The 22647-nt window shown below is 34.6% G+C and overlaps 2 protein-coding genes and 1 pseudogene across 2 annotated transcripts; all 3 read right to left on the bottom strand.

Annotated features, from left to right (window-relative positions):
• Positions 1 to 19: 19 nt before the first annotated feature.
• On the bottom strand, positions 20 to 4449 carry LOC138318048 (lysosomal proton-coupled steroid conjugate and bile acid symporter SLC46A3-like). The gene is made up of 5 exons (XM_069260098.1): positions 3515 to 4449; positions 1905 to 3012; positions 1130 to 1213; positions 655 to 811; positions 20 to 373 (listed from the first exon to the last, which is right to left on the bottom strand). The coding sequence occupies exons 2-5, from the start codon at positions 2986 to 2988 to the stop codon at positions 268 to 270; spliced, it is 1431 nt and encodes a 476-aa protein (XP_069116199.1). The 5' UTR covers positions 2989 to 3012; positions 3515 to 4449; the 3' UTR covers positions 20 to 267.
• A 1773-nt stretch (positions 4450 to 6222) lies between these two features.
• On the bottom strand, positions 6223 to 10931 carry LOC138318046 (lysosomal proton-coupled steroid conjugate and bile acid symporter SLC46A3-like). Its single transcript, XM_069260096.1, has 5 exons — positions 10762 to 10931; positions 7756 to 8839; positions 7313 to 7396; positions 6812 to 6968; positions 6223 to 6541 (listed from the first exon to the last, which is right to left on the bottom strand). The coding sequence occupies exons 2-5, from the start codon at positions 8834 to 8836 to the stop codon at positions 6427 to 6429; spliced, it is 1437 nt and encodes a 478-aa protein (XP_069116197.1). The 5' UTR covers positions 8837 to 8839; positions 10762 to 10931; the 3' UTR covers positions 6223 to 6426.
• Positions 10932 to 14320: 3389 nt separating this feature from the next.
• On the bottom strand, positions 14321 to 22347 carry LOC138318047 (proton-coupled folate transporter-like; annotated as a pseudogene).
• Between the last annotated feature and the right edge of the window lie 300 nt (positions 22348 to 22647).

Raw genomic sequence — 22647 nt, 5'->3', positions numbered from 1 at the left:
TTTATCTAACTGATGGTGTAATTGTTTCTGATGATTTATGCAAATAAAAACAAAAAAATTGTTATTTGTCTAAATATTGTTTTATATCATACTTTAATATATACATTACACTCACGCTTAAAATATATAAACTATCAGTACCAAATTGTAGCATATTTTGTCTTCAAAGTGGGTTTGAAATGTTTTTATAAATGTACGAGTTTCACATATCACAGTACATAAAAATGTCCAATTGCTATCTAGGTTTTGAGGTTGATATATTTCCCATCATTTCCCTTTATCGAGATCCGTCTTAACTTGTGTACTGGTTATTTCTTTGGTCACATCAGTAATCGGTACGGTTTTTGTCCCTCTATTTATGATGCGATAAATTCTGAAAAGAAAACAAAAGTCTTGATGTTCAAAGCGAAGATTAAGTGATACAGTTTTAAGAAAATTTGACTTCAATTTCGTATATTAATTGTCACCAATGTTGTGCGTCCATGTCGACAAAGAAGAAAAAGTATTTGTTTACATTTCAGTCCGAAACTGTTGACTCACCTGAGCATGTTATTGTCGAGGGATATATTATATTATGTATGTAACGGAAATAAAATGTTGATTTATATACAAATCACTTAGGTAATATATTAATTAATGATACTGGTTACTTACGCAAAAAGACATGTAGTAATGAAAGAAAATCCCGCAAATACTAGGAAGACGAACCCCCGCATGGTACCAACCGTTGCTATATAGACGGTCGAGGCTCCAAGACTACTTCCCATACTGGAAGCGATCTCAACGACAGCTATTCCCGAAAACATTGCTCCTACCATGGTGAATAAAATAGTTATATATCACATACAGTTTAGCAGTCAAGGGTTCTGGATAGCCAATCAGTATTATTTTATTACCTGATGATGAAATGAATCCAATGAGTCATTAGATTACGGACTCAGAAGGTATTTCATTTAGCTCAGAAAACAGTAAAAGCAACAGATATATAGCAATAAAACCGAACTGCAAATCCTGGAATGATAAATAGAAATGGTAATAGGCATAGACTGATTATAAATATTTCCCACCTGCCCAAAAGTGTTACTTGAAAGGGATATAGATATAATCTGACCATTAAGACGCGACTTACCTTGTCTGTCCGCGGGTGTAAGCTTAGACAGTATTGATCTAGTCATTGGTATAATTAATGAACTCAGGCAACCTGCAGCTGGAACTGAAATGATAAAGCAATACAATTATCGATTTCAACATTTATTTTCAAAAGTTGGCCCTGCAGGTTGGGCGTTAGAATTGTACACCTTCTGCCCCTATTGCATGATCGTAAAAGGTGACTAAATTTAGGATTTTATATTTTCTCTTCTTCGTAACTGACTTTATCTTTCCTAATGCCTCCCTTGGCACCGCCTCACTTTTGGCCTTGAGTTGAGCGTTCACCCCTATGAGGAAGGCTTTAGGTTCTGTCCCCTGGTCGAGGCACACCAAAGTCTATAAAAGTGGAAGTTTCTGCTCCTGCTTAGCGCTCAGCATACAGGGAGTGGGACGACTGGTTCGCCCGTTGTCAGTATAATATGACCGGGTGGGGTGTGTTGCTTGATGTCTTCGGTGGCATGCTTCAGTGATATAGCACTATAAAAAGGGCAATAGTTCCACTATACAAGAAGACACAACATGAATATACCGCAGTCTCAGAAAAAAACACGCACTTCGCACAACACACAGGCAACACACTGCATACGTGCATACATGGGAGGCCGTCCTTACATGACCATAGCTGTTAATAGGACGTTTATTAAGAAAACAATCAATTTTCAAAAGTTTTGCCATTTTCTTATTTCTCTTCAAAAGTAGCAGCCGACTTTCAGGACCAAGATCCATGTTATAGATAAAGGGGAGATATAACTTACCTATAAACAACATGAGATCGTTGATCGCAAATGCCTCTACAAGATTTGCTGCCATTCCCGAGATTCCACTGATAATGCCAATGGTTTCTTCTATCAAAACGATCTGAAGAATTTTCACTGAGGCGGAGCCTAAAATCATCCTGGCTGAATATGAAATTGCAGAATAATATCCCACTTTTTCTGATTTCCAACAAAATGGTGCATTTAGCTGGTACAAAACTTCTATATTTGATTTTCCTAGCATTGAAAAGGACGCCATCATGAAAATAAATATTGCAAGTATATATTTGTGACGCTTTGGAGACGCCCGAAAGTAAAATGCAGATGACGCACGGATGTTTTCAAGGGTTGAAGTTCCTTTTAAAAGCAGTTCAGGAGGACGTGAGTTCGGCAGACAAAACATCATCACCAATAAGGAAAACGCTGCAGCTGCACACACGCAGACACTGGCATAGAAGAAGCCAACTCTATCGATAATGATTCCAGACACAAACCCCGATGCTGTTGCGCCTACCCCGAGGGCTGCTTCTAGAAGTGTAATCATTAATGTTCGTAGTTTTCCAGGATTCGTCACATCCGACACATACGCGAAGGAAACAGACAATGCACCATATAAACCCCCTCCAAGACTGTAAAGACCATAGCTAAATAAGAGGTAGTTAACATTTATTTGGAAAAATATTATAACGCTAGCAAGACATCCCCAAAGAAAAGTTAAGAATATGTTGTATATCAAAATGCGTTTCCTTCCATACTTGTCACTGAGACCACCGATGCTGCTACTGATGACAAGAGCAGGCAAACTCTCCACCAATGTCTTGTATATATTAAACTTAGAAGCAGCTTTCTGTACCTCTGTCCTTTCCTTGAATTCTTCCGTCGACTTGTTTACGTTACAGGCCGACTCATTGGAAGAAGTAAGAGACGCGTTCGGGAACATGTGCTTCTGGTAATAGTGCACAACATACTGTGACGTCACTAATGATGAGAGTGATAAAGCGAACAGAAGAGACAATAGCACTACGGCAAGGAAGCCGTGTGAAAATCTCATGGTGCCATGTTGGGGTTGGTGTTTCTCCATCATATATCATTGTATATGTTGTTCGCCCTGGAATAGAAAGTCAGGGCAATAATCGAAGAGATATATGGGAATTGCTGAAGAATCCATTATCATTTTACACTGCAGAAGGATATATCAAAATGTTTGAAGATTTGACCGATTCTCTGTGTGCAATTATTTCGCTTTGATTTCTATAAAAGGGCGATAAATGAAAACCTGAAAATCGCAGGAGTAACATAGTTAAAGTTAATCCTTTGTGTTGCGTTTTACAAAGTATCTCCAAGGCCTTACAAGGTTTTTGTTTGAAATAGTTAGTGCTCTTGAACTTTTCGTCCATTTGTTCCACGATATCAACTACTCTCATTTCCCAGAAATATATGAGAAAAACGTTAATACAAGACATTCATTCAAGAATTATTAGTTTGACTTTTCAGAAGAGGTATGCAGCGTTTGGCTGTTACATATGGTTTTAAAATCTTTGATTGTCATAATTTACATAACAGACGAAATTGCAGAGCGTTCGATGAAGAACTGGATAATAATGACTTACTACATAAGAATGTCGTCAAGCATCAACGGTGTTAGCATTCCGTATTGTCCCGTATTGTAGAGTCCATATGTCCATATCGTCAAAGAATAATGGACAATCACAAATATTCAGCCGAGTAATGTGACACAGTTTGCAATATAAATATTACTTAGGTAGTAACACAGGAAAGGTATTCATGGACATGTGACACCTAATCAGGACATCTTGTGAACCTTTTCATGACCCACCGATACACTGCGGGTGATAATACCTGCTAGTTATTGTTGTTATCAGCGACATTAGGAACAACGTATGATGGTACAGGTTTACATAATCGTGTATTTATGTTTACATTTTTGTGTGTTTTAGACTATCATCGCCATATTAATAGACACAACTAGCACATTTTGGGTTGTTTCTTTGTGTAAAAGAACCTGCAAAAAATACAAATTCCTGTCAAGTGCCTCGACTAGGAATCGAACCCGAGTATCCGGTGTGAAAAAACTATGGCTTTATCGAATGAACCAAAGAAGCATGCTCCGTCAACTGAGTGAAAGAGACCGTATTTGACATGTACATGCCACATCGACCTCTCCTTTTACTCTTGCAATAGGCACAGCCAATCACAGATGAAAAATCAAAACGACAATCTTATATTTTACACAAACAATCTACAGTAAGCTAATTTGGCAAAAGGCTGACGAATGGCAGCAATGGAAGGGGCGCCATAGGTAGGGTATCAATGAAAGCAGTAAGCCGTTATCACTGGCCATCTTGTTTATATGAAAGGATCGTGGTTTTAAAACACAGGTCTCTGATATTTGAAACCAGAGAAAACATATTTTTGTTCTTTGACTAAGTCCTAATATCATACTAATACATATATAAGGATTGGATTTCGTTTTTATGTTAACCATGCTTGCATGGAGCAATTCCTCTGAGAATATATTCTATTGGGCGAGTTAGCGCCCCATATTGAATATTTTCTTAGAGGAATTGCTCCATACAAGCATGGTTAACATAATAGCGAAATCCAATCCCTTTATTCATACTCACACGACTTTTTATTTATATTTTATGCAATAAAATCGTCATTTGAAAGTGACGTAATTATTCTATAAAAGTCGGTCAAAAGTGGGAGGAGCTTACTCAATTGAACAGCGAATGATGACTCTTCACGTAAGATAGAGTTATTCATCCGCAACGACAAAAATGTTCAATATTTTAGTGTAAAATAAACCTGTCAAAGTAAATTTCAGAAATGATTTTATTTAATCAGATCAGAACTTTAAATATGCATTCAATTTCACTAAAAGTATAGCGTGATAATACGAAGTATTTGTACTCGGCCACATATGTGAACTCGGTGACCGTTATTGTGCAGCGAGGCGAAGCTGACGCACGCTTACACAGTCAAGTTTGCCGAAGTTGTCAAAACCCTGGTGTTCAAGTAGCTCAATGTGTTATTACATCCTTGGGAGCCATGTGATTATATAATCTACGCTTATATCCATCGCCATCGATAGATTGAATAACTTCACTTGTGTTCGATGTATACAATGTATTTGTGGTGACGCGTAAATGTCAGCAGGAGGATTAATAGCGTTGCATGTTTTATAACACACTGTCACACGATTAAATTCTCAAAGAACAAAGACAAGATGATAGGTTAATAACTGACCTCCGTCAGAGGGTCTCACGCCCGTCCACCCCAAAGACTCGATCGTAGGACGAACACAGACACAGAGGTAGGCTAATGTTTACATTTGACATCCATCATTTTTAACAAAATGAAAGCACTGCACGTCGCCCCGGTCGGGATATTTTTTCCCGTTTCTTTATACAATTGTTAATTTATAAAACGTTTGTATCATATATAAATATAAAACATATATGTATTGTTTAAATTTTTCGAAAATTCTATGAAAAACAACAATATACACGTAATGCTGCGTCAAAATGTATTGAAAGTCATCTGTTTCTTTTTAAAAAAAAGTAGTCCCTTTACGTTACATAGAACATTTTCATACGCAAGTTCAAAATTCAATGTTACCATGCAGTTATGGTAAAGTAAACAAAATCCGCTAGTACTTGCGTATAGTGAACAAGCATAGCAAGTGTAAATATACATGTATAAGTATGTAATGAACCATAGTTTTTCCTAATGAAAACATTTTCTATTTCAATTTTGCTGTTTATCGTTCTGTTACTGTTCTGAGTTTTGTTCAAAATGTAAATACTTTATAAGCTTACAGTTGTGGGAAATCATCCTACATAACATATGACAACCATAAGTGTTTTCTCTATGCTGTATACGTAGTTGTTTTACATTGAATTGCTTAGTTGGTGATAATAAAAATGATATTTATCAGCGAATTTTTTTATTGATTAATTGATTAACGTTGACAAAATATACAGTTTCAAAATAAATGTAAATTCAAGCATCATAACCATGCAAGTTTCAGCAGTAGCATCGTTATCGTTGGGAGCTGACTTATCTAGTGACTAGTTATTAGGTTACTGTTTGATACGTGATATACTATTGATGGTGGATAACATAAGTGAAGTGTTTCTTACAGAATATACAATATTAGATTATCTCCCTTGCTTTACGAGTTTTAGTACAACAGTTCTGTTTAATATGTTTTTCTGTATTCGTTGTTGCGTTAATATCCTTGACGCATTCTTCTTGCTTGTTTTAGACAATACAGAAAATGATTATACAAATCGTGCTTTATGTTTGTTTAATTTAATCATTTTAAACTACAAATCAACGTTAACGTATTTATGAATGATTTTTGTTATGGCATTATCAGATATTTTTTTACAAACGTAATATAAATAATTCTCCCTCAAATGTTTATTCAAGCATTAACTGTCTTTCAGTTGGCATTCCTATTGGTTAGACAGAGGCCATGAAGCGCGTTATGATGTTAATGACATGGGTCTTCGCCGTAATCTATCTGTGTCTGTGTACCGTATCCAATGTTTTTGGTCGTATCGGCTAATGGAACAGTTTGGGATCTTCGGTTTATGATACGATAAACTCTGAAAAAAGACCATACAGTTATGTACTTGGTAATAGTGACTGACTTTTCTTTATCAAGAAATAAAATAATTATGCTCAATATGGCCTATCTTATCAATATGTTGGTGATATGGAGTCAGTGTGTCAACACATGTAGGAACAACACTGCCAAGAACACAAAACAATAAATAAAAACTGTGTTGCAGCATAATTGAGAAGAGAAAAGAGGTACTGAATTGAAACGAGATTTAAGAGAAACGTCATCCTGAATTTGTACTGTGAATACTCACATAAGCAGAAATGTAGTCATTACAAAACATCCAGCAAACACGAGGAAGACGAACCCCCGTATGGTGCCAACAGTTGCTATATAGATAGCCGAAGCTCCCAAGTTACTTGCTATATTAGCTGATATTTCCACAGCGGCTATTCCTGCGAACAGAGCTCCTGTAACGATACATACATTTATGGTTCAAGGAAGAAATATCTACGGTTGTATTCCAGGACCCTTTTAAATGTATGTCTTTAGGATACAATTTACTTGAAGTAGTAAATATGAGGCAAAGAATAATTCTAACAGTGTGGATAAATATTATCGAATTCGACAATATTTAGTCCACACTGTTGGAAATTACTTCTTTGATACATAGAACTATGCGTACAAAATTTTAAATGTATACGTATTTTGATTTTTCAATGTGGTAAAATGAACGATATTCAAACAAAAACAAACTTACACACACAAAACTAATATTGAATGAAAATTCTAGAAAATGTTTGCGTATAATTACCTTGTTTCTCTCCGGGTGTTAATTTGGACATTATAGATCTGGTCATTGGAATAACTATCGTTCCTAGGCAACCGGTAACAGGGACTGCAATAGTTAGTTAAATATTCAATAATTAAACATGTCTTTTAACAGTTTTCTGTCTTGCTTGGGTGAGATTGTTTCATGTTATTTTCTTTCCATTTTGACCCTACAAATATTTAAATGAAACGAATAACTCAACTCTTTTTAGCATCTTCTTCATCGAGTGAGATTTAATTTTTTTTGATATTTTGCGAATTCAACAGCAGTGAATTAATTGAATAGAAAGACAAAAACAATTAGTCTGCGAATGGAACACACCCGACACTTCTTGAGTACTGCAAGAAATAGGTGTGCTCCCTCTCAACTCTTCTCAATAAAAGTCACAAAACAAAATTTTAGTTTTCTTTAAAAAAACCACCTACCCATGAACAACATGGTGTCATTAATCGCAAATGCCTCCAGAATACATGCTGCCATGCCAGACATACTACTCAAAATACCAATCATTTCCTCCTTAAAGCAGTTCTGTAAGACTTTGACTGAAGCCGCCCCTAAAATCAATCTAAGTGCATTTGCAAGTGCCGAATAATACCCAACTTTTACAGACGACCAGCAAAATGGCACATTCAACTGGTATAGAACATCCACGATTGGCTGTCCTATAGCAGAAAAAGTCGCAAACATAAAAATAATGATAGCAAGTATATACTTGTGACGCTTAGGCGACGCTCGTATATAAAATTCAAAAGACGCACGGGCATTTTCAAGTGATGTTGTTCCGGAAAGAAGCATCGAATGAGGACGGGAGTTGGGGAGAAAGAATATAACCACCAACAGCGAGCAGAGTGATGCTGCACCCACACACAAACTTCCGTAGAAGAAACCTATTCTCTCTATTATAAATCCTGACACGAACCCTGAAACTGCTAAGCCTATTCCGACGGATGCTTCGAGAAGCGTTATCATCAAAGTTCGTAATTTTCCGGGACTTGTCACATCAGAAATATAGGCAAAGCAAATCGAGAGGATGCCAAATAATCCTCCTCCTAGACTGTAAACGGCACTGGCCACCAATAGGTAGTGAACATCGACTTCGAAATAAACGATCACACTGTAGATGCATCCCGAAAGAGTCGACATAGACATACTATATATCAACATCTGTGATCTGCCGTACTTGTCACCGAGACCGCCAAGGACACCACTAATGATCAGCGACGGTATACCCTCCACTAATGTCTTGTATATGTTATACTCTGAGGCAGCTTTCTGTACCGCAGTCCTCTCGTAGTAATCTTCTGTCGACGTGTTCACATTGCAGGCCGATGCATTCGAAGTAGAAAGGGTTGAGTTTGGAAACATCTCCCTCTGGAAGAAATGCACTACATATTGTGTCGTTATCAGTGACGACAATAGTAAAGCAAACAGGGCGAACATCAACACCAGACCAAGAAATCCGTGCGACCACTTCAGGGTGCCATGCTGGGTTCGCTGTTTCTCCATAGCCTATGAGTAAAAAAGGAATGACAGCATAATTCGAATAGAAAATTAGATTACAGAAGAAAGAGTCTGTAGCTACATAGGCTTTTCACGGAGCCCCCTAACTGACATGCCACACACTTATTTTATTTCGTTTTATCAAAGAAATGTTGTTTCGTTTTAACGAAATACTTTTTCGTTCAATCGAAATTTTATTTCATTTTATCGAAATGGAATTTCGTTTTATCGAAATAATATTTCGTATTGACAAAATAATAGCACTGTATTATTACATAACCATTTTAGTATGATCAGATAAAAATCAGAGGGTAAAAAGGCTGACGGCTTATATCAAAACTCGAGGAGTATTCAGACAGAAAGTTTGCATACCACAAACAAATAAATGTAATTTGTGTATGCAACAAATCTAAAAACCCTACGGGGGTGATATCACGCACCCCTGAAGGAAATAACACCCCTCAGAAAGTGATATTGCACGCCACCCCATTAACTCTGTTTTCGTTCTGTTTGTAATAAATTAACAAATTTATGTTAATGTAAATAGACGACATGTCACATCACTTGCATAAAGGGTTAAGGATGTTGATTAAAACCGGAGAACCCGGTGAAAACTCGCCGATTAGCGTCAGTACCTGACAGCCATCCAACAAGGGATTCGAACTATCGACCCATTCTAATTGTAAAAAAAAAAAAGATTTTTTCCCATTTTACTTCAGTTTCGTGCTACATACTGTAGCAACTTAGTACGGTTTCTGTAAATCATGCAACTCAATGAATATCAGCAAACGAAATAACTTGTATTTTATTTTACGTATTTGCTTTATACAATAGAAATGATACTGTTAATAATTTGTCTACTTCAGAAGAGACAAAAGCACGATATAATGTTAATGGCATGCCCATTTAGACATCACACCTCTAATCATTCTGTATGTTTGACCATGCCAACTTTCATGAACAAGTCCCTAGAGCCCCTTCAATCCTCTGAGTATAATATGACTATTTTGGCTTATAAGAAGTGAGTCATCCAAATGGTAATGTGGTAATCACAAAAAATATTTCGTTAAAACGAAAAATTATTTGTATAAAACGAAATAATGATTTCGATAAAACGAATTAACTTTTCAATAAAACGAAATAGTGCATTCTGTTTTTAGATAAAACGGAAAAAAAATCCATAAAAGAAATTACTTCAGTATAACGTCAGTTTTGATTGACTTTCAACTTTTGGTATAATGAAACAGCCAGCTGCAAGAACTTTTAAGACTATTGCCATTGAGTATGTACGTACACATGTAATTTAACACTAGGACCAACACACAAGAGTCGCCATCAGCACATCTGCATGGTAGAAAACAGCACCGTCCTGTTTGAGTGTTCATAATACTAGTCCCAGTTTCACGAACACTCCTTAACTTAAGGATTGGTTTGGTTTCATTAGTTTAACGTCCTATTAACAGCCAGGGTCATTTAAGGACGTGCCAGGTTTGTTGGTGGATGAAAGCCGGAGTACCCGGAAAAAACCTACCGATCAGCGGTCGGTACCTGGCAACTGCCCCAAAAGATTCGAACTCGCGACCCAGAGGTGGAGGGCTTGTGGTAATATGTCGTGGCATCTTAACCTCTCGGTCACCGCGGCTTCTATCTTTTAAAAATCATTACAGCGGTCATGGAACGTTTCTTAATTTTAGATTTCCCCTTCTGTTACGCTTTCCTGTGTGAAACGTTTGTATATCATATATACAAGGTCCTATAAAGAGTAAACCAGTAGCCTTACTTTTTACAGCAATTTTACAGGCATTTCCTTGTTTTAAAGAGTGTTCGTGAAACCCTAGTCACATTATTGCTATGACACTATGGATGTGACAGTCTAAACCAGACAGATAGCGGAGTATTGTATGATAGAGGAGTTAATCAGCATGACTTACTATAATGGACTCCCAGCGTATAGTTGGTCTGCTGTCCTGGTGTTGTTGTCTTCACGTCATGTCACGCGGTTACAGACAAACAAAGTTAGTTTTTCCACATTCCAGTAACATACAATAACACTCAAGTTACCTAGTGGTATATGTTTACGAACTCTACCCGAGCGTGTGACTTAATTATATGACAGAGATAGGTAACATCCCTGGTATCTACAAGTATCCTGGTAATGAATGCACTTTTGATAAACACTTATGTTGTGTTTGTACGTCTAAAGACTTTTCAATGACGCGACAGATTCTGGAATAAAACAAGAGCTGTTGGAGAACAGCAAAGCTCGCCTATTCAGAAGAAGTTGATGTTCAAGTATTTACTGTTTAAACATGGAAATATGACAAATTAACAGACTCAAAAACCCCCTAAAGGGCCCCAAATTGGTTGTATTATCACGTTCAGCATCCATACACATTAGGAAAATAAAATCATAAACATTTATGATGACTTATGCTTAAACAATTGACAAAATAGAAACTTGCTCAAAAACTTTAACATGGAAATATGACAAATTAACAGACTCAAAAAACCCCTAAAGGGCCCCAAATTGGTTGTATTATCACGTTCAGCATCCATACACATTAGGAAAATAAAATCATAAACATTTATGATGACTTAAGCTTAAACAATTGACGAAACAGAAACTTGCTCAAAAACTTTAACGTGAAATGGGACGCCAACGCTGACACCGACGCCGACGCCGGGGTGACAACATTAGCTCCCCCTATTCTTCGAATAGGCGAGCTAAAAACCACAGTAACAGTAAGATAGCTAATGCTGGTAAAGTGTATCAGCACCTCTTAGACTTCAAATTTCTTATCAGAAAGTTAATCAATGGCTGTTAACAAACTAGAAGTTTATGTGTTGCTTTTGTTTGAGTTACTGTACTATCTCGATTATTTTTGTCAATCGGATGTTATGCACAAGGTCAATGTGCCAAGTTCAATGTTAATCTAATACAGGGATGGATTTGTATATAAATACATCACGAGATATCATCTCGCTGAATGCGATAACAAACACTTTGTCGTATGTTTCTATTTGATAACGAATACGGTCATATATACCAGTAACCCATATAGCTGGACCCTCGATATTCCAGGGGTTACTATCACTTTCGTCATATCCGTCCCTAGATTATGTCACAGCAAAACATTTCAAGTCATTTCAAGAGAAAGAAACTGACCAATTATAGGCCTACAGGGACTTTATTTGAAGATTACAGATAATGACGCCTAACTTCAAAGGCATAGATCGGTTACCGCTATTCCAATCTATTGATGTTAATCAAAGGACCGATTTTCCTCTCTCATCTGTTGTTATGTTATACCAAGAACCTTCAGTTTTACTAAGACATAGTCCAGAAGTTGAGGTAACTAGAGTGATAGTAATCTGGAGTATCGAGGATGATCCATGTGGATAATTATCTGTCATATTAGCCTAAGTCCAATCAATAAAAACAAAATATTGAAATAAAGACGTAATTGCTAAACCTTTGTGAGGAATACCTTACAACATACTTTTCATAGACTTGTTTCTCCAATACATTTAGCATGTTATATTACATGAAATCATATTAACACTTACAATACATGATGCCCAAAGCTTAATTGAAGTATTTCTGTATAGTAAGCATTCCATTATGACATAAATATCGAGACTCAATCTAAAAAGGAGTGGTTCAATTTTTGAAGCTTGAAGAAAATAACAGAAGGTGCATTACGACATTATTACTTTGTAGAAGATCCTGAAACACAATTAAACACTGGGGATGCGATTATCCTGATAAGACTAGCACCTAACAGACAATATTTCTTTCTTTTTTGTGTATTGGAGAAAACTAATCAAAAGTTGCTTTTTGAAGTAGATTGTAATGTATAAATCCGTTGAAAGATTTCAGTACGTTAGTACTCGGCAAACTTCGTGCTAGTTAGCGAAATACCCTCGATAGGCTGTATATATGTCTATCATTTTGCCAGACTCATACAAGATAGTGCTACCCACTCGGCAAACTTGATCTTTTTGAGACAGATGTTCAGGAACATAAATTCATAAGTACTACTTTATAAAAACATACTTGTACCATATCGATTATCTTGTCTATGCAATGTGTCTTCGCGTCGATTCCATACTAATAAATATGACTCAATTTCTAAATACGTGCACGGACAGAGTATCACCTAACATGCAACTGATAATGCGGTCGTATGCTACTAGTCACACTTCCTTCTGCCTTCACTTTACCTATGCAGGTAGTGATTAGTCAACCAAACACTTCCGTACAGACAATAAGAAACGATTCATCTGATTTGCAATCATTTAATTATATCAATGTCTTTGAAAATTTCTTATTTCATTGATACCAAATATTTCTAATTTAAAAAAAAATATATATTTGTTATTCATTTTCAAACATTTTCATAAACAAACAACAGAGACATATACAGTAACCACTTACATTATGTAAATAAGTAGATTATAAATCAGCGAAAAAATATTTTACGTGATTAAATAAGATCGTTGACATTGAGTTATATACAAAGAACAATCAAGAAGAAAACGCAAACCTAGGTCAGAGATTGTAGGACGATTAATTATTTGAACTTTCCCGAATGGGATTCGACCTCCGAATCGTGAGTTCGAATTTCATGTGTGACTGTTGCCAAGTACTTTGCTCCGCAAAGAAAATGATCTTGGCTGTTAATAGGACGTTAAACTAATAAAACTAACCAAAATCAAGCATTGAAACAAATTAAGAAATTTGTTGAGGAAACTAACCCTTCCATACAGTCTTCCGCATAATATCCCAAAGGAAAGTAAGACGGTAACTGTGGCAATCCTTAGATATCCTTAGATCCTTACATGTTGTTCAACATCTCTATCCAAATATGATAATTCATCCGGAAAATGAGTAGTTAAACACGCCTATAAGATCTCTTAGTTTTTAGAAATTAGAAACCTATTCTTATAATTGTATTTTAGAAAGAGACAAATGAAACAGTGTCATGTTACTGTGCTAAAATAGATTTAAATATTTGTATTCTGGTTGGACATCATGGAAATAAACGGTACATGGAGGTGATTCATTTTGGGTTCGCCCGGTGAACACATGGCTAGGCATTCTTTTCCAAACTGACTTCAAAATCAGATCAAGATATATTTATATGCGAAATAAATAGTTGGAAGGTTTTCAAGTTCATAAAGTTTATACTAGGTTATAAAACAACCTATAATGTTTGCATTGACTTATTGAATAATCTGTCTACTTAAGCATGTTCTTTAAATCGGTGTTGGCTGCTTGGTTGGATAACTTTGGTAGGCAGGATGGAAGTTCCGCTTGTGGGGGCCTTTGATAAAAGAGTTTAAAATTATTAGAAGTAGTAAAATAGTACAGAAGACTGTACAAATAACTTTGGTTACTTGGTTACTTTCTCTTCGTTAATGAAAGATACAATCAAGGGAAAACTGCACTCCTTGAAATTTCTAAACGAACGGTGATTGTGTTGCCAGAATCCCTTTCACTCCTTCTCGTGGTCTGTCAACACCCGGGTTCGAGTAATGCTCATTGGCACATCTGTTATATGCACTGTTTGCGACCGTCTATTTATAATACGAAACAGTCTGAAAACCAAAACCAAAACCAAAACCAAAAAGAAGGTTATCCAAGGATTTTTTCTAACCATAAAATATGTCATATAAACATACCATCTTTGATTCGATAGGCAAAATCAAATGTGACAGATAGTCCATGTGCTGTAAATATATTGCGAATTTTTAAACGTTATCGCTTTCGGTCTTGTTTGGCAGGTAATGTAATATACACGATTGATAACGGTAGAAAATCATAAAACTTTTTTTCTAAAACACTTCAAATGGTTCTCGCAAAGGATATACCAAGATGGACCTTATTTCACATGTACAAGAGTTTTGACTCTCTCTCTATCCGTTATGCATGCATCTTAATCATAAAGCGCACCCTTAATATAGACTTATCACAGAATTAACTTCATCAAATGATTTCACTCACATTAGAAGACACGTGGTAATGAAGGAGAACCCTGCAAACACGAGGAAGACGATCCCCCGCATGGTATCAACGGTTGCTATGTAGATGGACAAAGCTCCATCTGTACTGATCAGACTAGCTGAACAAAAGCTATCCCTGCGTACAGGGCGCCTACAATGGAAATCATATAGACCTATATTGGATTGGACTCGGTATCATTTTAGACATTCACTTATGTCAAATTCATTTCAGTATCGTTTATAACATTTTGATAGCCTGTTTTATTCAGATAGGCATTTGTGTGTCTCATTGTCAACAAAATCAGTCGTCATATTGTTAAAATGCTCCATAGCGGGAGTACAAATACAATTGACTACGATAAGGAATACAAATACGATTGACTACGACAAAGAATAGAAATTGTCATACAATTGACTACGATAAGGAATAGAAATACAATTGACTACGATAAGGAATAGAAATACAATTGACTACGATAAGGAATAGAAATACAATTGACTACGATAAGGAATAGAAATACAATTGACTACGATAAGGAATAGAAATACAATTGACTACGATAAGGAATAGGAATACAATTGATTCAATAAGGAATAGGAATACAATTGATTCAATAAAGAATAGGAATACAATTGATTCAATAAGGAATAGGAATACAATTGATTCAATAAGGAATAGAAATACAATTGATTCAATAAGGAATAGGAATACATTGATTCAATAAGGAATAGGAATACAATTGATTCAATAAGGAATAGAAATACAATTGATTCAATAAGGAATAGAAATACAATTGATTCAATAAGGAATAGGAATACAATTGATTCAATAAGGAATAGGAATACAATTGATTCATAATGGAATAGAAATACAATTGATTCAATAAGGAATAGAAATACAATTGACTACGATAAGGAATAGGAATACAATTGACTTCAATAAGGAATAGAAATACAATTGATTCAATAAGGAATAGAAATACAATTGATTCAATACGGAATAGAAATACAATTGATTCAATAAGGAATAGAAATACAATTGACTTCAATAAGGAATAGGAATACAATTGATTCAATAAGGAATAGAAATACAATTGATTCAATAAGGAATAGAAATACAATTGATTCAATAAGGAATAGAAATACAATTGATTCAATAAGGAATAGAAATACAATTGATTCAATAAGGAATAGAAATACAATTGACTACGATAAGGAATAGAAATACAATTGACTACGATAAGGAATAGAAATACAATTGACTACGATAAGGAATAGAAATACAATTGACTACGATAAGGAATAGAAATACAATTGACTACGATAAGGAATAGAAATACAATTGACTACGATAAGGAATAGAAATACAATTGACTACGATAAGGAATAGAAATACAATTGACTTCAATAAGGAATATGAATACAATTGACTACGATAAGGAATAGAAATACAATTGACTACGATAAGGAATAGAAATACAATTGACTACGATAAGGAATAGAAATACAATTGACTACGATAAGGAATAGAAATACAATTGACTACGATAAGGAATAGAAATACAATTGACTACGATAAGGAATAGAAATACAATTGACTACATAACGAATAGAAATACAATTGACTACGATATGGAATAGAAATACAATTGAATACGATAAAGAATAGAAATAAAGAATACAATTGGTTTCAATAAGGAATAGAAATACAATTGACTACGATAAGGAATAGAAATACAATTGACTACGATAAGGAATAGAAATACAATTGACTACAATAAGGAATAGAAATACTATTGACTACGATAACCGATAGAAATACAATTGACTACGATAAGGAATAGAAATACAATTGACTACGATAAGGAATAGAAATACAATTGACTACGATAAGGAATAGAAATACCATTGACTATGATAATGAATAGAAATACAATTGACTTCAATAAAGAATAGAAATACAATTGGTTTCAATAAGGAATAGAAATACAATTGACTACAATAACGAATAGAAATACAATTGACTACGATAAGGAATAGAAATACAATTGACTAAGATAAGGAATAGAAATATAATTGACTACGATAACGAATAGAAATACAATTGACTACGATAACGAATAGAAATACAATTGACTACGATAAGGAATAGAAATTGTCATACAATTGACTACGATAACGAATAGAAATACAATTGACTACGATAAGGAATAGAAATACAATTGACTACGATAAGGAATAGAAATACAATTGACTACAATAAGGAATAGAATTGACTACGACAAGATAGACCGACTAACATACTGTAGGCTAAAAGTTAAGTGGTAATTTAACTAAAATAATTGAATACGTATTCTACCCGTATACTAACGTCAAAAGCTTTAAAGTTGTTCAATTGGGGTATCTGTTCCTTTACTAAAACATCCTTCAAATATCTCAAAGTCATGCTTCAAATATATCCATTATGCATTAGGATTACGAGTCACTAGCCTTGTCTATCTGCTGACGTTAGCTGGGATAAGACCGACCTGATCATCGGGGAAACCAGACTGCTTAAGAGATTAATGACTGGAACTGAAATGTTAACAATTTTATCTGTAATTTATGTATATAAAACTAATATAACATTCAAATAGCAGAAAATTGCATGTGGAAATGTCTAAAAAAAACCTAAAAAAACACCCAACCAAACCTTGCCTACAAACAGCACATCAGCATTGCTGGCAAAAGCTTTCACAACACAAGCTGCTATTCCAGAAATCCCACTCAATATGCTGATGGTTTCTTCTAAGAAAAATTTCTGAAGCAATTTTACAATTGGCACATCAAAACCATTGAGGATGATAATGATATTGCGTGGTAATATCCAACTTTGGCAGATGTCCAACAAAAGGGCACATTCAATTGGTAAAGAATTTCAACACTTGACTTACCTAAATGAGAAATTGCCGCCGTAAAGAAAGAAAGGATAGCATAAGTTATTTGCGTCTACGGGGTGATGCCCGGATATAAAATGAGAAAGATGCACGCGTATTTTCAAAAATAGATGTTTCTTTTAACAATTGCTCTGGAGGTCGTGAATGTGGCAAAAACAACACGACAACCAAAATGGTGGAAGCTGCCGTCGAGCTTACAAAAATATTGGTATAAAAGAAGCCCAAATTCTTGATAATGTAACCAGAGATGAACCCTGAGGCTGCGTCACCAACTCCAACGGATGCTTGAAGAAGCGTTATCATTATTGTTCGCTGTTTTCCGGGACTTGTCATATCTGAAATATAGGCATACCCAATGAACAATGCTCCGTAGAGACCACCGCCGGAACTGTACAAAATACTGCTGATTAAAAAGTAATAAACGTTCACGTCAAAATAAATGATTAAGCTCGTACAACAGGTCGATAGAAAACTTAATGTAGTGGTAAACGTGAGCACGTGAACGTGATCCATCGGAGGTAGAAAGACTCGAGTTACGAAAAATGTGTGTTTTAAGGTGATATACCGAATACTGAGTCGTCACCAATGTCTCAAGAACCATGCTGAGCAAAAATAGCATTATGACTAGGCCTAGTACCCCGTGAGACCATCTCATGGTACTCGACTGGGTGTGACTGAGTATTCTCAAAATTCAAAAAGATAACCATAATAGAGAAACAAGAAGATGTTTTGGAAAACATCAGACATTTTTATGAAGACTTATATAAAGAGAACATACATCTACAGGACATTTTTTTCTGGACGAATATTGGTAAATTTGTAGTACGTTCTTTGAATTTTGGTTTCTCAAAAGAAGAATTATCAGTTACCCAGCGTCAGGGTGTTATTACTTGTATACCAAAAGGTGATAATCCTCTGCATTTTTTGAAGAATTGGCGTCCAATCACATTACTGAATATAACTTATAAAATTGCTTCTGGTGTGATATAATACAGAATGAAAAGTGTTTTAAATAAACTAATAAACCATGATCAGACAGGGTTTTTATCAGAGAGGTATATTGGCAAAAACAGACGTTTACTTTATGATGCTTTGAGATTTACAGAAGATAATGATAATCATGGAATGATCTTAATGGTAGACTTTGAAAAAGCCTTTGACTCTGTGTCTTGGAATTATATTAGAAAAGTCTTGATTTTTTTTTTAATTTGGCAATGATATGCTAAGATGGTTTAATACCTTGCACAATAATGTAACGTCTACAATTAATGAAAGTAGGAATGTATCTTCTTATTTTGAAGTCAAGGCGATCCAATTGCCCAATAGATTTTTATTCTATGTGCTGAAGTTTTAGCAATTCGTTTAAAGGAAAAAACATTAATACAATAGGAATTAAAGCAAATGACATTGATATTCTTACATCCTAATATGCAGACGATACATTTCTTACATTAAAAGGATCAGAAAAGTCACTTAGTGAGAATTAATTTCCTTCAAAAATATATTTATGTAGATGATCCTGAAATAATCTTGATAGGAAATATCAAGTACAGTAACGAGACTATGCTCCCGGAGTTCCATCTCAATTGGGGAAACATTAAATCCACATTACTTGGTATTAGTTTTGTTGTAAATTTGGATGACATGCTTAAGATGAACTTTGATAAGACAATTGTGAAATTAAAAAAGTTAAGGTATAGAAGAAAAGGAAACTAACACCTTTTGGAAAGGTTCATATTATCAAATCATTAATGTTGTCTCAATTTAATCTCTTCTAAATCCAAGTGAAAAGGTGATAAAGGAAATAAACACTACTACTCTTTGAATTCTTAAGGGATAGTAAAACTGACAAAGTTTAAAGAAATATTATTGTCCTAGATTATTGTAAGGGGGGATTAAAATGATTTATTTACATGCATTCATAATATCTTAAAATTCAGGATGAAAAGGAAGACTGTACAAGAAGGAAGGATAATGGAATTCGATTTGAATAGAACATATTGATATCGATGTATTACTAAATATTGGTGGTGAATATGTATTGCGGTGTAGTAATCTATGTAAGACCAGTTTTTGGAAGATGGTTTGATACCTGTTATAAATTTAATAGTATTAAGGAAAAACAAGAATTACAGAAAAAATAATTTTCAACAAAATGTATTTGGCATAATAAGGACATAACTATAGCAGGTAAACCCATTTTTTATAAAACATGGTATAAATCAGGAATACTTTCTGTTGCAGATCTTGTAAAGAATTCCGATATGTTTTCTATCTATACATTCGAATTGCACAATTATATTGACTTCGTACTAATTTCCTTCAGCTTCAAGGATTAATATTAGCAGTTCGGAAATGTTTGCCAAATCCATTCCCTTAATACTCCACCAGTTATTCGTCCATTTTACCGCAAAAACATATTAACTGTACTCCAAATTTTTAAGGAGTCCAAACTATTTTATAATGTTTTTAATAAAACAATCACTGTAGCCACAGGTAAACTCAAATGGCAAGACTAATTTGAATTTGCTGACGGAGAATGGAGCAAAATGTCCAATACTCCGTATGAAATAACTAAAAATACGAAACTTCAATAGCTCCAATATCGTCTATCCCACTATGTTCTTACTACAAACTTTAATTCATTTAAATAGGGTGTTGTGCCAGTCCTATATGCACACTTTTTTACTCCGAAAGAGAAACTATAATACATTTAATGTGGGAGTGCCAAGAGGTGCAAGAAATGTTACAAAAAATTGAAACTCTTTTAGATCCACTTTACATTCCTTTTGCAGTAAATAAGCCGTCTTTAATCTTTGGACTTACAAGCAATGGTATAAATACTGCTGTTGATAATGTTATAATTCTTATTATTAAACAATATATATATAGAACCAGATATTTCATTAAAACTTTAAATGTTAATGCATTGGTAAACAATACTAAAGAGTATTACAACACACTTAAATATTAAATAGACAGAATGACATTTTGAAAACAAAATTTGGCAATACTTGGAGTAAGTGGATAAATCTTATCCACCTTGATATATGATTGTCAAAGCTATCAGACAGTTCCTTTATAATGTTACTTTAACATTCGAAACAAATTTCGAATTACTTTTCTCTGCATCTCATTGTTTTGTCTAGAGAATAATTATAGCTATGTGAGTGTGCTAGGCTGTGTGTAAGAGTATGTTTAATGAACCACATGAAATTTACTTTTAAAGTTTTATGGATGATGGTATGTTTGAGGGTGAGAATGTGACAAAGGTTGTTCAGAGATATGTGAGGGTGAGTATGTGAGGGTGAGTTGTTTTTGTGTACGTGGGTGTGTGAGCCTATGGAGTGGTGTCTATAATCTATCTATCTATATATATATATATCATACCAGGGTACAGTATGTGTGTAATGCTACAAATATACTATGTAAAACTGTAAATTATGTAATCTATGTATTTACTATGTACATGTATGTATAGGTATATATAATGTATGTAAGGGTGTGATGGTCTGTGTGTTTTTCATTGGCTGGACTTTTAGAACTAAAAATCAGAAAGGAAAGTGACGTCAGGATACTAGAACGTCGTGACGAAATGATTGCCACAGTTGGATTTGTGCTTCACATATTACCGTTGGGATTCTTCAATATGTTGGACGAATATGTTGCGTTTTCATAACTATATGATACAAATTCTCTTATATTTGTGTTCGTTTCATATAAAAGGTTTTTTGAAACTCGTCTCGGAAGTTGTAATTGTTTCTGGTCAAGGTTCGCAATAGTTTCATAAAATGATTTCAACACTCATGCATGTAATATCATATATTTAAAGTGATTATTCAAAGATAGCCTCCCATATCATATATTTGACGTGCATGTAACTGTTCCGTGACTATTAATCTGGCTGCAAATGATACAGATGAAGACAATGAATGTGGCGTGTTTACATCCGATAACGTGCGTTCTCGTGCAATAAATGGTATAATTTAGGAGCAATATGAATTCGTGATGCGACTTACTAGATATAGACCGTCTCACTGCGTCAATGAACGTACGGTTCCATACACCGTAGGATAAGTACGACAAAAAGCCGAGACCATCAGATCGAGGAAGATGTGATCAAACAAGAATATGTACTGCATGTGTAGTGAACAATGAATGGGGATACAGAATGAGATATTGACTGTTTATATACATTGTAATGAGGTCGTATTGGGATCAACCCTGATCATAAAGATACCTGCAGATTAAACTCATATCACATAAACACATCTTTATATCCATTTCATATATCACCCTCAAAAATTTAAATATATGATGTCAATATATAGGTTGTTTAAGTCAATATATAGATTGTTTAAGTCAATATATAGGTTGTTCAAGTCAAAATTTAGGTTTTTAAAGTCAATATTTGGGTTGTTAAAGCGTGTTTTACACACACCAACCCATGTTAAGAGATGAAACCAATCCTTGATTTAAGAACACAATCATTTCATGTTAGTCATTTGAGTATGCTAATTAATGGACACGTTCTTTGCGAGTAATCTAATGATTACGATATACTGGATTTTAAATGTTATTATTTACTTTTTCATTACTCTCCCTACCCTTAGTTTCACAGTTGTTACGACCAAGAATAGCAGAAATGAGAAACCAGCAGTTAAATTCAAAACACAATTTTATTATATATACAATATAATACAATTATACAGATATGGTTTACAATATCCGAAGTAATTGGTGGTGGTACAAGAATTTAAAGTGTTACTTATCTGTATGTGAATGTACTGGTATAATCCTTAATCCTTCCAGTTTCCGGCACGAGAAAAATTAATGTCAACAGATGATTTGTAAAGTTCCAGGCAATATAAAAAT

Source organism: Argopecten irradians, chromosome 3 (genome assembly GCF_041381155.1).
Source record: "Argopecten irradians isolate NY chromosome 3, Ai_NY, whole genome shotgun sequence".
NCBI lineage: Eukaryota > Metazoa > Mollusca > Bivalvia > Pectinida > Pectinidae > Argopecten > Argopecten irradians.
This window is presented reverse-complemented; position numbering and strand designations above follow the sequence as displayed.